General features: G+C 41.7%; 3 protein-coding genes across 20 annotated transcripts in view; all 3 read left to right on the top strand.

Annotated features, from left to right (window-relative positions):
- Window positions 1-15,325, top strand: part of LOC138204324 (sickle tail protein homolog) — a 107,211-nt gene extending 91,886 nt beyond the window's left edge. For 8 of the 17 annotated variants that reach the window (XM_069159494.1, XM_069159490.1, XM_069159487.1 and 5 more), the window contains 14 exons: window positions 258-307; window positions 2,347-2,486; window positions 2,641-2,816; window positions 4,863-4,993; window positions 5,584-5,731; window positions 6,409-6,883; window positions 7,148-7,346; window positions 7,460-7,749; window positions 7,841-7,996; window positions 8,309-8,431; window positions 10,071-10,151; window positions 10,245-11,891; window positions 12,419-12,550; window positions 13,627-15,325. In XM_069159494.1, the coding sequence (XP_069015595.1) occupies window positions 258-307; window positions 2,347-2,486; window positions 2,641-2,816; window positions 4,863-4,993; window positions 5,584-5,731; window positions 6,409-6,883; window positions 7,148-7,346; window positions 7,460-7,749; window positions 7,841-7,996; window positions 8,309-8,431; window positions 10,071-10,151; window positions 10,245-11,891; window positions 12,419-12,550; window positions 13,627-14,166 (4,288 nt within the window). In that variant the 3' untranslated portion in view covers window positions 14,167-15,325. The remainder of the gene's footprint in view (window positions 1-257; window positions 308-2,346; window positions 2,487-2,640; window positions 2,817-4,862; window positions 4,994-5,583; window positions 5,732-6,408; window positions 6,884-7,147; window positions 7,347-7,459; window positions 7,750-7,840; window positions 7,997-8,308; window positions 8,432-10,070; window positions 10,152-10,244; window positions 11,892-12,418; window positions 12,551-13,626) is intronic. The other 9 variants (XM_069159504.1, XM_069159503.1, XM_069159488.1 and 6 more) reach the window with 8 other exon arrangements.
- A 97-nt stretch (window positions 15,326-15,422) lies between these two features.
- On the top strand, window positions 15,423-17,426 carry LOC138204329 (uracil nucleotide/cysteinyl leukotriene receptor). 2 transcript variants are annotated; one of them, XM_069159505.1, is made up of 2 exons: window positions 15,423-15,574; window positions 16,448-17,426. In XM_069159505.1, the coding sequence occupies exon 2, from the start codon at window positions 16,470-16,472 to the stop codon at window positions 17,394-17,396; it is 927 nt and encodes a 308-aa protein (XP_069015606.1). In that variant the 5' UTR covers window positions 15,423-15,574; window positions 16,448-16,469; the 3' UTR covers window positions 17,397-17,426. The 2 variants fall into 2 exon arrangements, with proteins under 2 accessions (XP_069015606.1, XP_069015607.1); XM_069159506.1 differs by lacking the exon at window positions 15,423-15,574 and adding an exon at window positions 15,851-15,856.
- A 3,478-nt stretch (window positions 17,427-20,904) lies between these two features.
- nphp3 (nephronophthisis 3) overlaps window positions 20,905-21,232 on the top strand; it is a 33,895-nt gene continuing 33,567 nt past the window's right edge. The window contains 1 exon segment of the mRNA XM_069159486.1: window positions 20,905-21,129. Within this exon segment, the coding sequence (XP_069015587.1) occupies window positions 21,127-21,129 (3 nt within the window). The 5' untranslated portion in view covers window positions 20,905-21,126.

Here is a 21,232-nt window from a genome sequence, read left to right as displayed (position 1 = left end):
CTCTGTGGAGTTAATGTTTACTTGACAGTTAGTCTTAAAGGTCTGTGACTTTGTATTTTTCTGTGCTATGATGATAAAGCTTGTTAACATCATTAACATCATTGTAACCTCTGGTTTGTCTGTCTTTCCCATCATACTAAGTTTTAATGTGTTTGTTCTTACTAATACAAACCTTTAAATCTAATGTGCCCCAAAAATGCTGCATTTTTTTTTCTCTTTTCAAATTCCTCTTCTGATAAATTCTTCTCTGGCTGCAGCGAGAGACCCCCGAAAACAGCATCTCCAGCCCACAGCGCGCACAGTTCAGGTTAGTATCACTGCGATTCTATTTGCAACTTTTTTTTTTCTTCTTTTTTTTTTTTTTTTTTTTAAACGAGAATGCCATGTTTTAATGCCATGATGTCTTGTGCAGACAAGCCCACACATCAGTGTCAGTCAACAGTCTGCAATGAGCAGTGTTGGAGGGAGGAAAAAAAAAGTCAGGGGTTGTCATCGGTTCATATTTCCTTACAATCCTTTCCCCAGTACATCCAGTTTAATAGGAGTAAAGGGACGAGAGCCAGCAGAGCTAACACAAGGCCTACTTAAAACAAGATGCTATTACTTCTCGAGCCTGCCAAAATGATTCAGCAATTCAATCTCGGCGCTGCAGCTAGTCTGCGGCCATATCTAGGTTTGATAAAAAGAAATGCAATCTCACCAGTGGCAGAGCAAAAAAAAAAAACAACAACACGACTAATGTGTCTTGAAAGCTAATCTCAGGTCTCATGACACGTTTCATATGTAGCTTTCAAAAGGATTTACTTATCATGTTGTACTTGAGCGAATATTCAAAACATCAGAAAAAGTTACAGGGAGTTATTTGATCTTGCCAGACAGCCTCTACATCAAACATGAGAAATCGTGGCCATTTTTTTTTTTTTTCTATAATCCCTCAAATGCTTTATCATTGTCACCACACAGCTTGCGCTTCTCTTGATGAACATTGCCTCCTTAAGGCTCAAAACACAATCATCGTGTACATTGTAACCTGTACTTCAGGTCCGGGGAGCTGTAAGGTAGATGGTGCGAATAGATTTGTGGGATTACAAAGACACTTCTGTTCTTTCACTGCTTCACAGTCTGCGTCAAAAGAGCTTCGAGTGCTCTCTGACCATCCCCTGAACTACTGTGTAACTCTAGGGCAGAGACAAAGCTTTTTTTAATGGACTTCTGAGGTTCAAGGATTGGTTACAATAAATTAGCAAAGAAATATTTTCTTACTTACCATCTCTAGTGGTTTCTAGTCATGCAGATAGTTTAGGTTGTATTTGAGATATCTGTTCCTGAGATTTGCCTCAAAGTCAATACAATGAAGGTGAACACAAACATTTCTTTCCAGTTTATGTTGATAAACCAAAGATCATGGAGCTACTTCGTAGCAAAAAAACAAATATCACTAAGAAAACTAATCATTGATCTGTAGATTTTCCAGCGTAATTTGTACATGTTATTTCTGAGAACATACAGTAAACTTCTGTAAAAATGTATTTGTAATTTTTCACTGCACATCAATTCGATTTTATCTACTTACATTGTATTGTGGTACAAGCATCAATCTCAAATACTAATATATCGCAAAATCGCTAAAAACAAAAAAACAAAAAACTATGTGCCTACACTTTAGAGGCACGTAAGAAAATGTTAATTTTTAATTTGTTTGAAGTATTTAATTGAGCTTTTATCAGATAATATTAAATGTACTCCAAAACAAGACTCTTGTCTATGGGCATCAGACTAGACGCAGCCTTAAAAAGGTCGTTCAAGTCAAAACTCATGCTGGAGTTTGAATTAAATTTTTGTTGTTTTGGGCCATTTGGAGAATTTCACCCAAACCACAAATATTACCTCCCTTGGTTCCCTTGGTTCAACTTCCTTTTCATCTCTCTCTCTGACTCAAATGCATTTGACAGACATTTCAAAGATGCAGCCAATATGACTGTTGGTATATCCGTGCTTATTGTTCAGGGTAAACAATGCCACAAATAGTTCAACATTTCTCTACTAAACATTTGGAAGATAAAGTCAGACAATTTGTGTAGTAAAGTTCGACAGGGTGAGAGAGTGGGGGCTTGGAAAATAACAACTCGGTCTACTCCCTCTAAGGGAGAAATTATCTTTTTACTTTTATTGCCTGTCCAATTATTTCAGTTTCAATTTCTACTTTAGTGCAATGATATGAGTTATTATGAACTGCAGTGTCTCCAGAGATTTCAGCATGTACATATAAATTTACATGTTCTTGTTTTGTGTCACATATGGGTCATATTTTTCAGGAAACAAACTGTGTTTTCTTTCTTGGCCCAGGTGGTTCTCCAGTCTTGGCTCCCAAGAGTACTGCAGCCCCATTGGATAAGAGCTCAGTTCCTCTCAAAGTCAACCTCCTGCAGTTCAGGAAGAATGTTTCTGACCTCAGGATGCAACTGCATCAGATGAGACAGCTGCAGGCAAGACTTCTTTCTCCTTTTAATTAATTGAGACTGTCCTAGTGTGTGTTCCGATATCCACCTGTGTGCATGCGTGGGAGCAAGTGTGCATGTGTATGTTGATTTGATAGTCTGGGTCTTCTAATATCTCCTTACACTGTGCGCATCCCTGCAGCTCCAGAACCAGGACGCATTACGGGTGCAGCTGAAGCGGGCAGAGCAGGAAATCAGTATTAAACTCGCAGAGGCCATGCGGCGTCTGGAGGACCCTGTCCAGAGGCAGAGAGCTTTGGTAGAAGAGGACAGACACAAGTACCTGGGTCTGGAGGAGCGTGTCCTCACACAGCTCGGGTAAGACTGCTTAAAAGGGACTGATATACTTGAATAACAGTTGTTGCGTTTTATACAGTTTAAAATGGTTAGATACGGATGTTTGCATTCATTACTGAAGGCTTATTGTTAGAGGTTTTTCCTTTTATGAAAGTTTTGCACAAGTTTTAGAGTTGATTAAGGACACACCCATGCAGCTCTAGTCAAGGTTCTGCCATTTATAGAAAATCCCCATGAGGCTTCATTTTTATCAGCTCACCTGAGCTATTCACTCCTAAACTCTGACAAGCCAACACCCTCAAAATTACAGCCCACAGGTTTACACAGGGAAGCAGTGCCTGCCTCTCAGAGACAGCAGTCTAGAACAATGGACCTAACTGTGGAGTAATTACTGACTACCCTGCTCTTATTTTAATTCACTCGTCTCATCTTGCCAACAGGGAGCAGTAATTGAATCCTTTTTATTTGGATGTTTACAGGCAAGGTCAAATCGTGTTGTATTGCTTGACAGTGGTGAACATATGCTCCAGCAAACACAGTGATAGCAGCTCCTGGATTCTGGGAAATGAACAGGGAGAAATCAGTGAATTGGAGCTACATTAAGCTCTCTGTTACCGTTGGTATCCAGCCATTTGTGAGTCAGCAAAACACGGCTGCTGGCACCTTAAATAAGGCCTGGTAATTACAGCTGCTTGGCATTAAGACCACTGAGGCAATGTGGTGTGAAAACCACTGCCCTCTCGAGAGGAGAAGTAAATCAGTCATGACCTATAAGGGCACAATTTGTTACATTTTATACCAAAAAAGGCTCCGTACTCGCATGTAGAAAACTGGTACTATGAAAGAACAGGAATACATGAAGAAGCAAGGAAACAAATACATCCCGGGTTTTAAATAGGATGGTTTGTCATTGTCAGAGGGCAGTATTGATGATGGTGAGAAATCTCACCCAGAGCAAAAATACAAAGCATTTATCTTGATAGTGTGCCACTAACTTCATTGCAAGTCTGTATTCATCTCAACAGCTGCAGTATTTTCAGCTATTCTCTTTGTAAGTCAAACATTTTGGATCCCATGCTATGAGTTTCAGTTGATAACAGTAATTCATAATATATGAAAGAAAAGTGCGTGATGATTCCTCAGGCAATTGCTATTCTAAGTAGTTCATCAGGTTATCTTTAAAAGGCTGCCTCGCATATTCAGACTCACAGAGATGTACATCATGTAAATATAGAGTATTTCCTTGTCTGGGGGGAGACTTGATGAAAAAGAAAACTTCATTTTCTCTGTCCCCAGCTGGAATTTCCATCATCTCTATTACCAACAGACCTTGGCATAGAGGGACATTTAACAACACTGTCTCCTTATTACCTTTCCCACTCCCTTCAGAGGACTATTATAAAGGAGTATTTCTCTTGGGTACCTGGCCACAATGAAACGCCATTTTAGTTCCTCTCATGCAATCCAACACTGCACACAATGTTATCGTTCGGCACGTTTCCCCACGGACCAGCCAGCTGCCCTGAGCTTTGGGATGACTCTGAGGCACCGTGGTATGTTTTCTATGTGAAGAAGTGCTCTCTCACAAATAAGCCTTTATTCAGTGTGTCAACATTTGTGGTTTTAGGATAAAATCCAATCCAATCTAGACTCAGGAAACTGAACTGCTTATTGGAGATGTTTATTGTCATGTAATATACTTTTTTTTTTATTTTTATGGATCCTTTTCCAAAGTGTACTCTCACCTTTTCCCAATCTCTCACTGTATATGATCTTCAAGATAAATGATTGGGTCCTGCCCTCTGGTGTTTGTAAAGAGTAAATCATCATACCATAATATTGGGCCCAAGTAGATACATGTCCATGCAAGAAACAAAGGAGTCCCTTAAGAGGAATTGCATATAGATATTAAAATACGAGTTTCCATTGATATATTTATTGCTGCCATTGTACATAGTGCTTGACATTATATTTGTTTGTTCCATGTGCTATTTAATAACCAGGGGTTCGAAATAAGGTTTCTTTCTCTTAACTCCTGATTCTTTGTCATTTCTGTTGTCTCTGCAGTGATCTGGAGCAGTATGTAGGTTCCCTCCAGAAGGACTCGGCAACAACTCACAGAGTGGTGACTCTAAAGGATGTGGAGGAGGGAGCGGTAACTCTGAGGAAGGTGGGAGAATCTCTGGCAGGGCTCAAAGGTATGATGGCACTCTACTTTCTTTCTACTCTGATCATACTTTTTCATCTTAATCTAGTAGTTACTATCAACTAATGTGTCATAAAAAACAGTAATTGATTGATAAATTATTCTACTTTATTGTCTTATTTAGATAATTGACTGATGCTTTGGTTTGTATATTTTTAAGGTGGTACGGGCCTCTGGGAAATATGGTTCACGTTATTAATAGTCAAACTGATGTTCAAGGCTAAATTAGACATGACCAGAATTTAGATAACTAGTTTTGCCGGTTTTTAGTCAAATCATTGCTCTAAATAATTTACTAGGACAACATAATTTATTGAAAGTTTACCATATGATAGATCCTGACTCAACAGATTTAGATTTCTGCCCAGACTCTTGTGTATAAAAGTTGTTCATTAAATGTAAATCTGAATAACTGAATGCACCACATTCAAAATGCCTTTATGTGTTGGCTTTATGTGTTGGCTCCCAGGAAACATTATTGATGAGTTATATAGATAATACTTAAAATGATACAAAATGATAATGATCAGAAATGTCATAAAACAGCATCTTTTTGTAAAATGTCTGCATGTGTTTCCTCAGGAGAGTTCCCAACCCTGCAAACCAGGATGCGGTCTGTACTCAGGGTGGAGGTGGAAGCTGTTAAGTTTTTGAAGGAGGAGCCTCATAAACTGGACAGCATGCTGAAAAGGGTCAAGAGCCTGACTGACACACTCAGCAGTCTGAGAAGGTAGAGGAAAAATGGAGATGAAGTGGGGATCGGGAAAAAGAGGTGCTGGAGTATGGGGGTGGAGGGTGAGAGCGGGAATTGAAGATGAAAACAAAAAGCACTGTGCAGGGCTCCTCACAGGGGTCTCTGATATGGGAGATTGTACTGTTTGATTATACTGGCAAGCCAGGCTTCATCCCATCAAAGAGGTCATTCTATGTGGATAGGAGAGTGTGGCATCCAGCTTGATTTACTTCCATCACCTTCACTGAACCGATAAGTGAATTAATTTGGTGGACACTGCGGTGCCTCATTTCCATTTTAATATGTCACAGATACCAAACTCACTCTCGGCTTTTCTCTCCCTCTCTCTCCATGACTGTCATCTTCTATCCGTACCGTGCCCTGGTGCCAAACCATAAGATATCGCATAATAGATTTTGATGATGGTTTAATGTCAATGATTAATTAAGTTTGTTTGTGAAATTTATTACAGGCTTTGATGTGTTTTCAGTCATAGATACTTAATTTGATTTTAAAATGGAATTCTGTGGTTCTGAGTTTGTATGTGAGGTATTGCTTTAAAAACATTGATGTAATTTATAAAAGAGCGATCTAGTGGAGTTTGCGCAAACATTTGTTTTTGCAAGTGTTTTCTAGATGTTTTGTATCACATACTGTTTCCCTCCTCTCTGCAGATGTGCCACTGAGTTTTCTCAGAAAGGACTTGATCCTTCCACTAATGTCTCCGTGGATAACAGCCCTGCAGCAGAAGCCTCTGCAGAAGCTCCCCCAGCATCAACATCGGCCCCACTAGAGCCCCAGAGCTCCACCATCAAATCCGAAGTGATGCCTTCCTCCCCAGTGGTCATCCATCATGTCCAGAGCTCCCCGGTCCACATGCAGCAGTCTCAGCAGTCTGCAGCCTTGACAGCTCAACCCAGTCCCCCACTCACCCCCAGCCCAACTCACACCTCCAGCCCCAACCTAAGCAAGGGTCAAGGACGGGAATCCCCCAAAGGGGCTGTCTCGGATCCACCGAGTCCTGCCCGCCATAAGAAGACTCATGGGAACCCGGTGAATAATGGCAATGGTACTGCCAAGCAGGATCTTGTCATAGAGGAGCTCCAGAACAATCAAGACAAGAGCAAAAGCAGAGCTTTGTCCATTGAGGTATGGTTAGATTCCTTATTGTCATGTGGTCTTGATTTATTCTAATCCAGGTCAAGTAAAGATATTCAAATTCCCTCATTAGCATCCTGTAAATGTCAAAGGATTTCACTCTTTCCTCTGAATTACATTATTTCACTTATTTAGACTCATTTACTTAATTTGTTTGTTGTTTAAGACATAACAGTCCCCAGTTTAGTTTCCTCAGAGTCTGTCTGTGAAGTTTTTTCTAACTTTCCATGTTCTTCTCTGCTCTTCTCTTTGTAGGCAGCAGAGAAGGAGTGGGAAGAGAAGAGGCAGAACATGGGTCATTATGATGGAAGAGAGTTTGAAAAGATCCTTCAAGAGGCCCAGGCCAACATGATGAAGGGAATACCAAGTCTTGAGGTGGAAGAGAACCCAGCACTGCCTGCAGCTGCCATTGTGGAAGAAGAAGACATCCATAACCCTGTCGAGTCAGCATCAGGTACAAATCAAACACAAATGTAACTTAGAAATGGACTCATTTTATATTTTCTTCTTTATCAACACACCTTAATGTTGTTTTCTAATTGATTTAATTGATCTGTGTGACATAAGAGCCCCAGCCAGAGCCTCAGTCTGACAAACCAGCCAAGAAAGGGCCTGAGAGACTCCCCAAGCCTCTGATGGAGAAACCTGCCAAGCCAGCACTGGAGAGACCCTCCAAAACTGCCATCAAGTCAGCAGCCACTGACAGTTTGACCAAACATGGGTCTGAAAAGTCAAGCAAGTCCCCACCACCACCACCTCCTCCAAGGAAAACCTACCTTAGCTCCAGCTCAGGCATGACCACGACGCGCTCTGGCGAGGTGGTCTACACCAGCAGAAAGGAGTCTGTCTCGGCTCAGGTCAGTGCAGTGGGAGCTTGCTGAGAGTTGACAAGATCAATGCCATTCTCATGTCTGTGTGTTATAATTTCCTTCACATAAATTGTCACAGGAGGATGAAGAGGAGGCTCCACCTCCTTCTCCCCAACCCAAGCCCACCAAGGTTGCACCAGAGACCAAGCCGAAGCCAGCCACCCCTCCCCCTGTCACTGCTTCAGTTACCAGAGAGGAGGAGGATGAAGGGGACAAGATCATGGCAGAGCTCCAGGTTAGATGCATATGTACACGCAAGCACTCACACACATTCCCTCGAGCAAGTGTGGAAATGCAATCAATGGATCTGATGTCTGCTGGTTGTTATTGATTTCTGCATTGTGGGAGTGGGTTGCCTTTCATTTCCTTTTGTGGTGGTTGGATCCCTCAGAGGGGGCAAAGGATGGGCACTCACAGCTGCCAAAGTAGTCACCTCCTTGGCGCCTTACTACATTTATCCCGTGTGGGGTTTTACAGTCGTGGAAGTAGTGGAGATACTCAAACTCCTTGTCCCCATGTCACCTCCTCACTTTTCTCCACTCTTCAGGTTTTCCAGAAGTGCACAATTAAGGATGTAGGGCTGAAAAATTTGGTAGAGCCCCCCACTCGAATTGAGCCGCAAATCAGAGAACTAAGACCGGGGGCTCTACTGCCCCTCAAAGAGAGAAAGGTAAAATATATGTCGCCGCGCAGCTGCCCAGCTAACTGCCTGCCTCTGCCAACTGTGTGATACAATCACTGGCTGTGTCTTAACACTTCTACAACTTCTGCCCTTGCTTTGGCTCGAGAGAAACTTGTAGCAGCTGCCACCCAAAAGCTCCTTTCCTTGCTGCCTTGTTTTCCTTCACTCTTTTGATTCTGCTGGACATCACAGCTTGGATATTTTCCCAGGATTAAGTCTGCATAAAATCAAGCCTCTGAAAAGATGCTGTGTCTTCTGTATGCCTGGTCCAGACAGAGGTGTGTTTTACAACGGATTTAACTAGCACTTGTCTTTTCCTCCAAATCAATAAAGACCTCGGCACTGTATCTTACAGGCAATTAAATCGTCTTGTGTCTTTCTTTAATGACATTTCTTCATACAAAATCCGTAGAACAAGTATTTCTTAAATGATTGACAATTGAGAAAAACAATTAATTTTGTAGACACAACCTATTTTTGCAGACTTGGTTCACGAGAGGTCAGTGTGGCCACTTTGCATGCTCCTCCCTCACTTTCCTGAAGAATTACTTTTCTGTTTCTCTTTGTCTTTGCACAATTTCAACCAAATTTGCTTTTCCCAGCTTTACAACTGCGTAACCAGCACAACCCTTAAATACACACGTTCAATATGATTTGTGGAATAAAAAAGGATAGATAACAAAACATTTTACTGGTTCAAAGCTACATTTTTAAAGGTCCCATATTTTACACTTTTCTGGTGCTTTATTTGCATTCTTGATATCCAAAGGAAGATATTTTTGTGTAATTATTAACCAAAAACTATCTCAGTATGGTTTTACTTCTCTCTTAAGCTTCTCTCTGGAGCTGTACCGGGAACAACCTGTTTTGCATCCGTGTCTTTAGGGAGCATTGACACGTGACTCTCTTCTAATTGGCTTGACTTTTTTAGAAGTGATGTACAGTAAAGTCAACCTCAGGTTTTCTTTAGTATTATAGCTTGTCAGTTCTGCAAACGGAGTGACCACTTTTTCTACATGAAAGTGGCATCACTGCTGAGGGCAGACGTATGAGCATTTGTTTGCGACATCACAAATTTGTAGAAGTTCAAATGGCACAATTTCTGCATACAGGCTATGTGCCTTTCTCAGTCTACTGAGTGTTTTGACACTTTCAGAGTATTAATACAGCACCAATGCCTGCTTTATAATTGATCCAATATGGGACCTTTAAAACATGTGACAAATTAGAGGTATACTATAAGGGTAAGCTTGTAATTGCTGTAAATAATACAAAATTAAAGATTGCATGTTAGATAAGGTTTCTGAAATTGTCCCAATTTATTTCACTGAAATAAAAGTACTGTCAAAGCATGAACAGTTTATACTGTATGAACAAGATAAGAAGAGAAAATATAAATTGAATATTAGATAAGTGTAATATGTAATGTAATACAGCATAAAACTGGATTAAGTCTGAGCACAACATAGTGCAAATATTTTGCTGATGCTTTGTAGAAGTTTATAAGCCAATCTGGTTTTGACACTGGATGCTTCTGCAAACATATAACATACGACTTCAGAGTTAATCCATTGCAACCTGGCAAACCAGTTGCACAGTAATATTATTCCCTCACACACTGTCCTAGCAGAGCTCAGAGCCCAGTCGAGAGGATAACGATCCAGACACAGATGAAAACGGGAATACTACTGTACGACAGAGCCCAGGGGTACGTGTGACTTTTCTTTTCTTTTCTTACTACTGGACATTTTATAGTTTTAAAGTTTTGAAATAATAACATTTTGAAATTTCACACTCATAGGTCATATATTATGTGACTGGCCAGATTCCCAAAGACCATCCAGCCCCATCAGGAATGGAAGACACCCCCGAACACAGGGAGCCCACACAGCCTCCAACTCAGGTGTCAAATGTCAATGCTAATGACAATTCTCCAAGCCAGCAACAGCAGCAACAGCAGCAGCCGCCTCTGTCTCCACCACCCAAATCACCTCCTCCTGTAACACCTCCACCGATATCACCTAAACCTGTGGGACTTAACGGATTCAAACTGCCAAGGAAGCAAGTGAAACGCTCTGAATCGTTAAAGACAAGTGCAGAAATGCAGAAGGGGAAAATCCTCAACAAAAAGAACTCTGAAAAGAAAAATAAAACCATCCAGGAGAATGTTTCTTCTAATAATAATGTAATACCTGAGCTGGTGGAGACCCCCATAAACAGTGCTGTAAAGGAGGCCCCTAAACCTTTTGTTGCTCCACCCAAGACTTCGAGTGAGGACAGTGATCCACCTAAAGGGAATTTTGAGGACGGTGATGAGGGGGCTAGTCTTAGTCCTGACATACCAGCAGAAGAGCCACCTCCACCCCCAGATAACATTGCATTTATGATCACCAACACCAAGGTTCAGGCCCTGTCTTGTGGCGAGTACCAAGAACTGGTCAATGCCAAGAAAGGAAGTGTCCAAACTGTAACTGTAGGCAGTGCAACAAACCGTGGGAACACCACAGTCGATTCCACTGCGCCACAGGACAATGGCTTCAACAAAAAGCCGGTCATCATCATCTTTGACGAGCCGATGGATATCCGTTCAGCTTACAAGCGCTTGTCCACCATCTTTGAATGTGAGGAGGAAATGGACAGGATGCTTGCCCAAGAGTGCATTGAGGAGGAGAGTGAGGAGTCTGACACAGAGAGGAGTGGTGGGCTGCCAGTGAAAGCAGGAGGGGTCGAGATGGTTGATGGCAAAAAGGACAGCTGCTCACAGGGCACTGCCGATCAAGCCAGCCGATCATCCTCATCTTCATCTTTAGTATCTGAACTGACGGACAGCGGAGGTAACTTAGAGTCAAATGGAGATGTCAAGCAGGATGGTAAGAAGAAGTTCAAGTTTAAGTTCCCGAAGAAACAGCTGGCAGCACTGACCCAGGCGATTCGCACAGGCACCAAGTCCGGCAAGAAAACTCTACAGGTGGTTGTGTATGAAGACGAGGAAGAATCTGACGGTACTATCAGGCAGCACAAAGAAGCAAAGAGATTTGAGATTTCCCGCTCAAAATCCTTAGCAGACACCCCCCAAAAGAAGAGGCAGAACTCTGACACCCTCTGCAGGACAGATGAGATTCGGAAGAACACCTACAAGACGCTGGATAGCCTGGAGCAGACCATCAAGCAACTGGAGACCACTATAAGTGAGATGGGACCACGCTCTCCTGACGAGACGGTCGGCATGGAGGAGGCTAAAGCAGGGAATGGGAAAAGCTCAGAAGGAGGGGGGCTGAAGAGGTCTTCTTCTCTCCCTACCTCCAGAGGGCCTGGTCCTAAGGTACCCAGCAAAAATTCCTTCAAGAAGACTAAACCTCAGCTCCTCCCTCGCCCTGTAGTCATTCCTTCCACCAACACCACCAATACCACCACCACTGTCCCCAGTGTCCCCAGCACCGTACAACAGGTCTCTCTCTAGCTATTGTTGCTCCTGGAGGCTTTGGGTCCTTCTCTTTCAGTTTCCAACCTACCTTCACTCCAACCTTAACCACTGAAATTACAAAAACATTAATCCACTCCACAGGTGCTTGAAATGTTGGAAATGTCCCCAGTGGTTTTCTGCCTCTATGAAATCGTGGGGACATGATTGGGGTGGCATTTTTGTTGGGTTCCTGCCTACCATCTTTCTCCTTTAGCTCACTGCTAAAACTCTGAGGTTTTCAGCAAGTGGCACACTCATCATCAAAGACACTGTCATGATGATCTAATTATTTCCTTATTCTTGACTGCATGTATTGTGTACAATATATCGACGTTAAGGTTTATGGTCCCACTGGGTGCACGATCTTTCACTGGTGGTGATTGTTGAGGTGTTAATGAAAAGGTTTTGTGTACTTGTGCCTTGATTTTTCATACTTCCTATGTGGTGTGTGTTTTTTTTTTCTATCTTTTTTTTTATTTCTTGTTTTGTTTTTCATTTGGATCCCCTTGCAGAACACCAGTGTCGCTTCCCCTACTAGTCGGATGCCCGTCCCTTTATCTACGAAGTCCAGGCAGTCACCGGGTACAACTGACAAAGCAGGAAAACAACAAAAACTGCAGGACGCTCAGAGGCAGTTCCGACAGGTAGTTTTACTGTAGGGTCTTACCAGAGACTAGAGGAAAAAACGTTTAGGTAATCGAAAGCATGAGGCATAAAAGGTGTAAAAAAAAAAAAAAAAAAAAGACTACCAAAGCTGTGAGATTTCCCGTGTTTTGAAAAAAGATAAAGCCACCATGGTGGCGACTGTGGATCTGTCCATTTTTCTCTCGAGTCTGCTCTGACACGAAGGCATGTTTGACTCTTGACTGTTACCCCATAACATCACTGTACTGTATGCTTCTGCATGTTCACACTGCTCATGGTTTTCACTGTGTTGGTGGCTAAACAAAAAATGAAAAAAAACAAAAAAAAACAAGGAAAAGTGGAATCCTATCCCGTCATCATCTGAGTTGTCATCACATCTCCAGTTTCCATCACAGCTGAGTTCCTAAACAGTGTTGCCAAATCCCCAGATGCTTATGGCTATGGTTCAAAAACAAACTTAACTGACTATTTGGCTATGCTCCTCCCTTCTCACAATGAACCTATGCTCACACCCAACATCACTGCTCAGCTTACTTAACTACAAAGTTATGTATTTCTTTTCCGTCAAAGACCTCGGCATAACCCACTCATCTTGCACCATCCGTTTCAGTGGAACACTGGCCCACATTTCCCCTGTCTGCTGTCACTCTTCAAACTCCTAACCCTGTTTTCCAATTCTCTCCAGCCCTGTTATGCATCTTTGCCTTCTGAATTTTCTCCCACAGCCCTCACCAGAACTAACAATCCCCTCTAACACACCGGGACTCTGTAGAGATGCCCGTCCTGTCTGCCATCGCACTTGTCTCACCTTTGCAGTGTTCTGTTTCTTGATAACAAGTCTCTCAGTTCAATATGTCTCACCTTCCGTGTAACCTAGTAAAAGCAGAGCTTCTGTTAATCTTGTTTTTGGTGTCTTTTAGTTGTGTCTTAGTAATATTAATGTTTGCCCAGTCATAGTGTGTATCTGTGTGAATAACGTCTAGATTTATATAACATCGCCTTGCCTTTTATATGTGTTATTTTACCAGTTTTCTTTTTTGACGACCAGTATCTGTTTTGGCATCTCTGTTTGCAGGCTAACGGAAGTGCTAAAAGAGTGGGAGGGGATCATAAAACAACTTCCCCCACTATTCCCATCTCTAAAATCCCTGCTTTTTATCCTAGCTCTACTAAAAGCAGCTCCCAGTCTGCGCAAAACTCAGATGCTACTAATCCCATTAACCCTTCTTCCTCCTCTTCCTCCTCCTCTGTGACAAAATCCTCCATCCTGTCCTCTCACACCCCTCGCTCCGGTTCCCTCCCCTCCTCCCATATCCCCTCCCTGTCTAACGGATCCCTCAAACTCCCCACACCCTCACAGCACACAGGTAAAGCTCTCTCATTCTCCTCGCAGACTCAGAATGGTCGAGTGCACTCCTCCTCCTCTTCATTCTCCTCCTCCTCCTCCTCCTCCTCCTCCTCCTCCCCCTCCCCTCTGTCGCCCACACCTTTGGGCCCAGGTGGAAAGAGCATCCGCACCATACACACCCCCAGCTTCACCAGCTACAGGTCCCACAACGGCAGCAACGGCAAATCCTGCATCCCAACAGCCACAGCGGCTAAGGACACTACCTAGCCCCATTATCGCCCCTCTGGCTTTACAGCAGAGCAGGTAGACCTGGTCATGTTTTATATGATATAGTTTTGGTTTATTGTTGTTGTTTTTTTCCATTTCTGTTTTTGAAAGTTTTTGTAAAAGTATTAAATGATGCACTCCCTTAATTCATCTTTTATTTGACACTGGCATTCACACACCGCTAATTTTATCTACTTTGAGTTCATTTTCAAATTTTTAATCATACTTATTTGGATTTGGATTTTCTCTTGAAGGTGTTCCAGATGTTTTGACAAAATATTTTATAATGTAACTAAAAACTGTTTAGTTTCACCACTTTGTAGTTGAAGTGGAAGGCTTTCATGGTGTTGAAAATATATTTTCTTGCTGTAGCTATGAATAGGGACTATAGAATTGATGTACAATCACAAAATACCATGTAAAAAGTGTGTTTTATTTTTGAAACAAGAGATTGAATAACCATAGTATATTTAATCTTCTATATTTCTTATGTTGCCAGACATTCAACACAGCCCTTGTAAATGCCTTTTATGAATGTCTACATAATGTATACACAGATTCTAAAGTTAAACTCATTAGCAACTTTAGTTTTCTAAGAGTATTTTCTCATTTTCCACCCATTTGAACTGCCAATTTATTTTACAGATGTACAACTGGTATCACGAGTAATACGAGTTTCCATTTTATTGTGCCTATTTGCCAAAGTTGTTGTACAATGACTCACTTCAGGCCTAACCCAATCATGAGCTTTGGAGGAAATTACATGCACTCTCTCGGTGTGGAGGCTGTAGTGTTGACCTCAGTGTTTGTACTGCTGGTCTTGGTTTGTTAAGTTAACATGTATTGTTGTCTCAATGTAATCTGTACTAAAAAACAAAGTGATAAATCTGTTCTACCACATGTACATAAAGGCTTCTACTAAGAAAATAAGTAGTTTTGTTAACATACCAAAGTTTATTTGTATGCATGCCTTTCAAATACTTTAGGAGAGTGGTGTAAAAGAAGAATTATGTTTGCACAGATAGATTTTGTAAATATTTGGTTTTCTCTCGTTTTTTTTTTGTAAAGCTTTAAATCATACTATAAAGGAGCAATGTGGTAAAGACAAAACTGTGTTGGAGTAGCAAAAAAAAATAAAGACTTGCATGCTTGTAGTGCACTGAGCTTGAATGCTTTTATTTTGGGGTTTCTTGTTTAATTCCTCTGTCTTCTTTACGTGTGCGTGTGTGTGCGTGCGTGTGTGCAGAGGGGGGAGGGGAGGTGAGGAGAGGGGATACACACAAAAGTGGATGTGTACCAGACAACTTCCAGTCAACTTCTCACTTCTACATCAACTTCCTCTTGTACACCACTGTTTTCCACTGGTAGCAAATACATTGTAGAGTTCTGCGTTCTGTACCGCTCCAAGGTAAGAATATGATTGATTACTGACATAGAGCCACATGGGAGGAATGTATGCCCCAGATTTACTCTCATCTTATTTTTGACTAGATTATTAGATATTAAAATTGCAAAGGTTGGTGGCACTTTATATACAATGGTATGCGTCGTCATGGGCCATTCGGTACATTTTTGCGAAAAAAGCAAACGTGAATTCCCCCGTATCTTGAAATTGATTTAAAGTCAATTGTGGAATTTTTTTACTTTATTTTTTTTAATTTAATTTTAAAGCCAGTAACTGGAGTTTAGGGTAAGTATCAAGGCATTTAATTAAATTGTTATAACTTTGTGATAGCTCGAATGAATGAACTGAATGGTGAATTTTGCACTTTACATCAACTTACTAAAAGGAAAGGTCAAGTACAACTACCAGATACTGTTCGCCATAAAATAAGGGCAACACTTTTTTTGAACAAATGTATTCCCCTTCCTTCAAAAACATGTTTACATCTTCAATGTATTTTTCAGTTCAATGTTTTGTACTATGACTGTTTAAAAAATATTTTACAATGTCGAATTATGACAATTTTATAATTCTTGAAAGTAGTTTATCTATAATTTATTTTTAACTGGTGTTAGCTAATTAGAATTAAAGGTGCAAGTGTCTTTTAACAAGTTGCAGTAAAGTATGGCAAGCCCAGTTCCTCTTTCTAACAAGTGTCATTTACACATGAAAGTACATGTAATTTGGCAATCATGGGTCATATGATTGTCACATACGCTTTGCATTTTAAGTTTTGTTTTGATACAGCACGATTTTAAGTGTCACTAAAAGACAATGTGACTGCAGGGCTGTCGGTCATCGTAACAGGTTATTTGTGTCTAATTTGTGCTGCACTAGGCTGATCCTCACTGCAACAACCATGAACATTTCTGAAGAGGAGACAGAGGGTTTCGATGGCACTTCTGTGGCTCTATGGAATATCATCCTCTCTGTGTTTTATATCCTGGTTTTCATCATCGCTGTTCCTGGGAATGCCTTGGCTCTGTGGACCTTCTTTCACCAGAAGAGAACGTCTCCATCAAAGGTCTTCCTGACGAGCCTGTCTGTAGCCGACGTCTCTTATGTCCTCATTTTACCCATGCGTATAGTTTACCACCTGTCTGACGGCCATTGGCCCTTAGGACACATTTCCTGCCAAATGTCAGGCTTCCTGTTCTTCCTAAACATGTACTGCAGCCTCTACTTAATGAGTTTCATCAGCCTGGACAGATTCCTGGCTGTGGTTTTACCTATAAAATCACAATCAATAAGGAAGCCTATGTATGCTAAGGTAGCTGTTGGCATACTTTGGGTGACAGTTATTGTATCTATGAGTCCTACACTTTTCTCTAAAAATAACCTGACCAACTCAACTTGCATCTGCAACAAGCTCTACTTGGAAAAGACATCTCCCACGGCTTTGGTTTCCACTATCGTGGCATTTGCTCTTCCCCTCACCACCATCATGGTTTCCTACATCCTGATTCTACTGAAACTGAGGACAGTCAAAGAACAGAAAGGACGAACAATGAAAGATAAAGCTATGAAAATGATCGTACTTATTGTGATGAACTTTCTCTTTGCGTTTGTGCCATACCATGTGTGCAGGGTAATCTACATTAAAAGTGACAGCTATGGCCATATTGCTGCAGCAAGCCATGAGTCACTGGGCAGAGTCAATCAGATCACATCTGCACTGACCTGTGTTAGTGGTGTACTCGATCCTGTGATGTATTTCTTCTTGAACCGTGCATACAGAGACACATTTCTTCAGCTGTTCTGTAAAAATAGGGAACAAAACCAGTAAGCAGCAAATATTATATAGACAATAAAGATTTTCGAACAAAATGTCATCTTTTCGTATCATTTCAAAGAGGTAATAGACATTAAAGAATTCTGCCATTGTAATAAATAATCAAATAAACGGCAAAGAAAACAATATATACTTATTTATCATGAAACCTAAACATTACAGCTACCCAACATTTTAACTTTTGCTTCAGAGTACTTTAGATGTTCCTTTTGAAGCAGTAATGTCATTTTCTATTTTTTAGCCATATAAGGAAGTGAACACTCGACTGCTAGGTAGGTAGGTAGGTAGGTATATACTTTATTAATCCCCGAGGGGAAATTTTTTCGCCACAGCAGCATACATACAGAAGCAATAATAGAAACAATAGAATAAAATAATAGAATAGAATAATATAATAGAAAAGCAATAAAATAAAATAGCAGTAAATAGCAGTAAAAAATATAAAATGCACAGTATATACAGTATATATACAGTACATTATATATCTATATATTATATACAACAAACCAATAAACAGTCAACATATATATATATATATATATATATATATATATATATATATATATATATATATATGTATATATACACACATACAGTACAGTATATATCTATATATATAATAATATATATAATATACAAGCAACCAAGAAACACAGTCAACAGTGTTATTGTACTGTGATGGATTTTGCCAGAGGTGAGTTATTGTAAAGTCTTATGGCAGTGGGCAGGAATGATCTCCTGTATCTGTCCTTGTGACAGCGGAGCTGGAGGAACCTTTTAGAGAAAGTGCTCCTCTGTCCCTGCAGCAGGTGGTGGAGAGGGTGGTCAGGATTATCCAAGATGGACAATAGTTTGTTCAGCGTCCTCCTCTCCACCACCTTTTCCAGACTATCTAGTTTGTAGCCAATGATGGAGCCGGCCTTCTTAACCAGTTTGTTAAGTCTGTTGGTGTCACCGGCTCCAATGCTGCTCCCCCAGCAGACCCCAGCGAAGTACAAAGCACTGGCCACAACAGACTGGTAAAACATCTCCAACATCTCGCTGCACACATTGAAGGATCGAAGTTTCCTCAAGAAAAAGAGTCGACTCATCACCTTCTTGTAGACAGCATTGATGTTGGTCTTCCATTTCAGTCTGTTGTCGATGGACACACCCAGGTACTTGTACTCCTCCACCATGTCCACCTCCTCTCCCAGAACTCTCAGCGGTTGTGGAGCCGTCATCTTCCTCCTGAAGTCGACCACCATCTCTCTGGTCTTGGCCACGTTCAGGAGCAGGTGATTTCTTCCCGCCCACTCCACAAAGTCCTCCACTACTGCCCTGTACTCATCCTCCCGTCCATCCCTTATACATCCTACCACTGCAGAGTCATCAGAGAACTTCTGCAGATGGCAGGACACTGAGTTGTACTGGAAGTCAGTTGTGTACAAGGTGAACAGAAAGGGGGACAGAACAGTTCCCTGTGGAGCTCCAGTACCACTGACCACCGTATCAGACAGCACACTGCCCAGACGGACAAACTGTGGTCTGCCTGTCAGGTAGTCATTGATCCAGGAGACGGTGGGCGCGTCCACCCCCACCACCCGCAGCTTCTCACTCAGTAGCAGTGTTTGGATGGTGTTGAATGCACTGGAGAAATCAAAGAAGGTGATTCTCACAGATTCACCGGTTCCATCCAGGTGCGACTGAGCTCGTTGCAGCAGGTAGATGATGGCGTCGTCCACTCCCACACGAGGCTGGTACGCAAATTGCAGAGGGTCCAGAGAAGATTTCACCAGCGGCCTGAGGTGGGCCAAGACCAGCCTCTCCAGCACCTTCATCACATGAGATGTGAGGGCAACCGGTCGGTAGTCGTTGAGGCCAGATGGAGTCGTCTTCTTGGGGACAGGAACCAGACAGGACGTCTTCCACAGCACCGGGACCTCCTCCTGTTTCAGGCTCAGGTTGAAGAGGTGTTGTAGGACCTCAGCCAGCTGGACGGCGCAGGTCTTCAGGACCACGGGGCTGATGCCGTCAGGTCCTGCAGCCTTGCGCTGGTGGATTCTCTCCAGCTGTCTCCTAACCTGGCCAGTCGTCACAGAGAGGGGGGTGAGGGGTGTGTGTGTGGGGGGGTCGAGGTGTCGATGGAGGAAGAGCCCTTTGAGATTGAGGGCTCTATGCAGTTCACCAGGGGGCGCAGAGGGGGGAGGGGGGGAGGCAGCAGAGGTGTTTTGGAGGTGTGAGGTGTGGAGGAGACAGGTGAGGGTGGTGAACTGAACCTGTTGAAGAAACAGTTTAGTTCATTTACCGATGAATGCCACAATTTCCTCTTAATTGGAACAAGTTCACAACAATAAAACAGACCTATGTTTTAGGTTAATACAATTGATTAGGCTACATTAAATACTATATTTTTGTACATTTCATTAATTAATATATATGCAATATCTTGCATTTGAGTGATGGAAGAAGTATTCAGATTCTTTCCCTATAAGTAAAAGGACGTAGAGCAAGTAAAAGTTCTACATGAGAAATCCTACCTAAATAAGAGTTCATCAAGTATTAGAATTAAAATGTAGTTAAAGTAAGGCTTTGGTCCCTCTGACTGAAAACATCATTTGATTATTAATACAGAAACATCAGTGTGTCAGCAGCATGTTTAAGCTGCTGGAGGTGGAGCTAGTTTGAGCTACTTTATAAACCTTTTTTCTTTTTATAGAGGGACAGCAGATACATCTGAGGTGTCACATCCGATGACTACTAACAAAAGAAGAAAAAAAACTAAGTTTGGATACACAAATCTGTTTTCAGTTTTTGAACATCTTTGAATATGGGTGAGATGTTGAATCATTTGAATATGAACCCTGTGAGAAGTTCAAAGGGAAAACCACTAATTACTTGTTACCTTATAGACATCTGAGTTGTGACTTCGGCTACACACTGCTTGTGTAAGACGACAGAAGCCTAAAAGGTTTGAAACCACTGGTTCAATCTTGTATTTTAACAACTTGTTATAGTAACCATCATGTCAAATCTTATGAAGCTAAGCTTCATAACTACTTGCCACCAATGTTAGATTTTAACACGTTTAGGTTAGGTTAGGTTAGGTTAGGTTAGGTAGTTACTTTATTAATCCCCGAGGGGAATTTTTTTCCGCTACAGCAGCATACAGAAGCAATAAGATAATAATAGAATAATAGAAAAGCAATAAAATAGCAGTAAAATAGCTGTAAAAAAAATATAAAATATAAAATGCACAAAATAGTGTCCGGAGCTAAGTGTTTCTATTCGATAAGTTTATTCTATAGTTGCTTTGCAGCGGCACAATAACTATTACATAATATTGGGATGGGGATGGGATGGGGATGGGATAGGGGGGGGGGGGGGGGGGGGAAGGGTTGTTCCCCCCCCCTGATATTAACTTAGTTTGTCCTTTGCGAGCTCCCGTATGATCGACTTGTTACCAAGGCAGCCAGGAAGAAGCTGCGAGGGGAGCGAAACCGTGAGTGACTGTATTCCTGTTTGTTTAGCCGAGCTTCTTCCTGTTTTCGCCACGACTTAGGGTTGTAGTCAGCCATCCTTCGGAAAGTTAAAACATGTGCAGAAGTTGCTGCGTCCTTCTTTTAGTCGACGCCAAGTAAATGCCCGCAAGTGGTGCGTTGGAACTGCAACGCAGCTAACCGAGTTACAGCGGAGGGGGTATCCGTGGTTAATGGTCGGACGGGGAACACGTAAAGCTGGTTAGATGGTAACTGCATGTCACGTTTTCCGTTGTCTGGGTAAATAAACACTTTTCCGTAGTTGACATCGTTCGTCCTTCTCCTGTTTGTGATCGTACAGGAGCAGCAGCT

Source organism: Embiotoca jacksoni, unplaced genomic scaffold (assembly GCF_022577435.1).
Source record: "Embiotoca jacksoni isolate LCO1_2020_lvr unplaced genomic scaffold, fEmbJac1.0.p SCAF_25, whole genome shotgun sequence".
NCBI classification, from domain to species: Eukaryota; Metazoa; Chordata; class Actinopteri; family Embiotocidae; genus Embiotoca; species Embiotoca jacksoni.
Note: the sequence above shows the minus strand (reverse complement) of the source record. Positions and strands in the feature narration are given on the sequence as shown.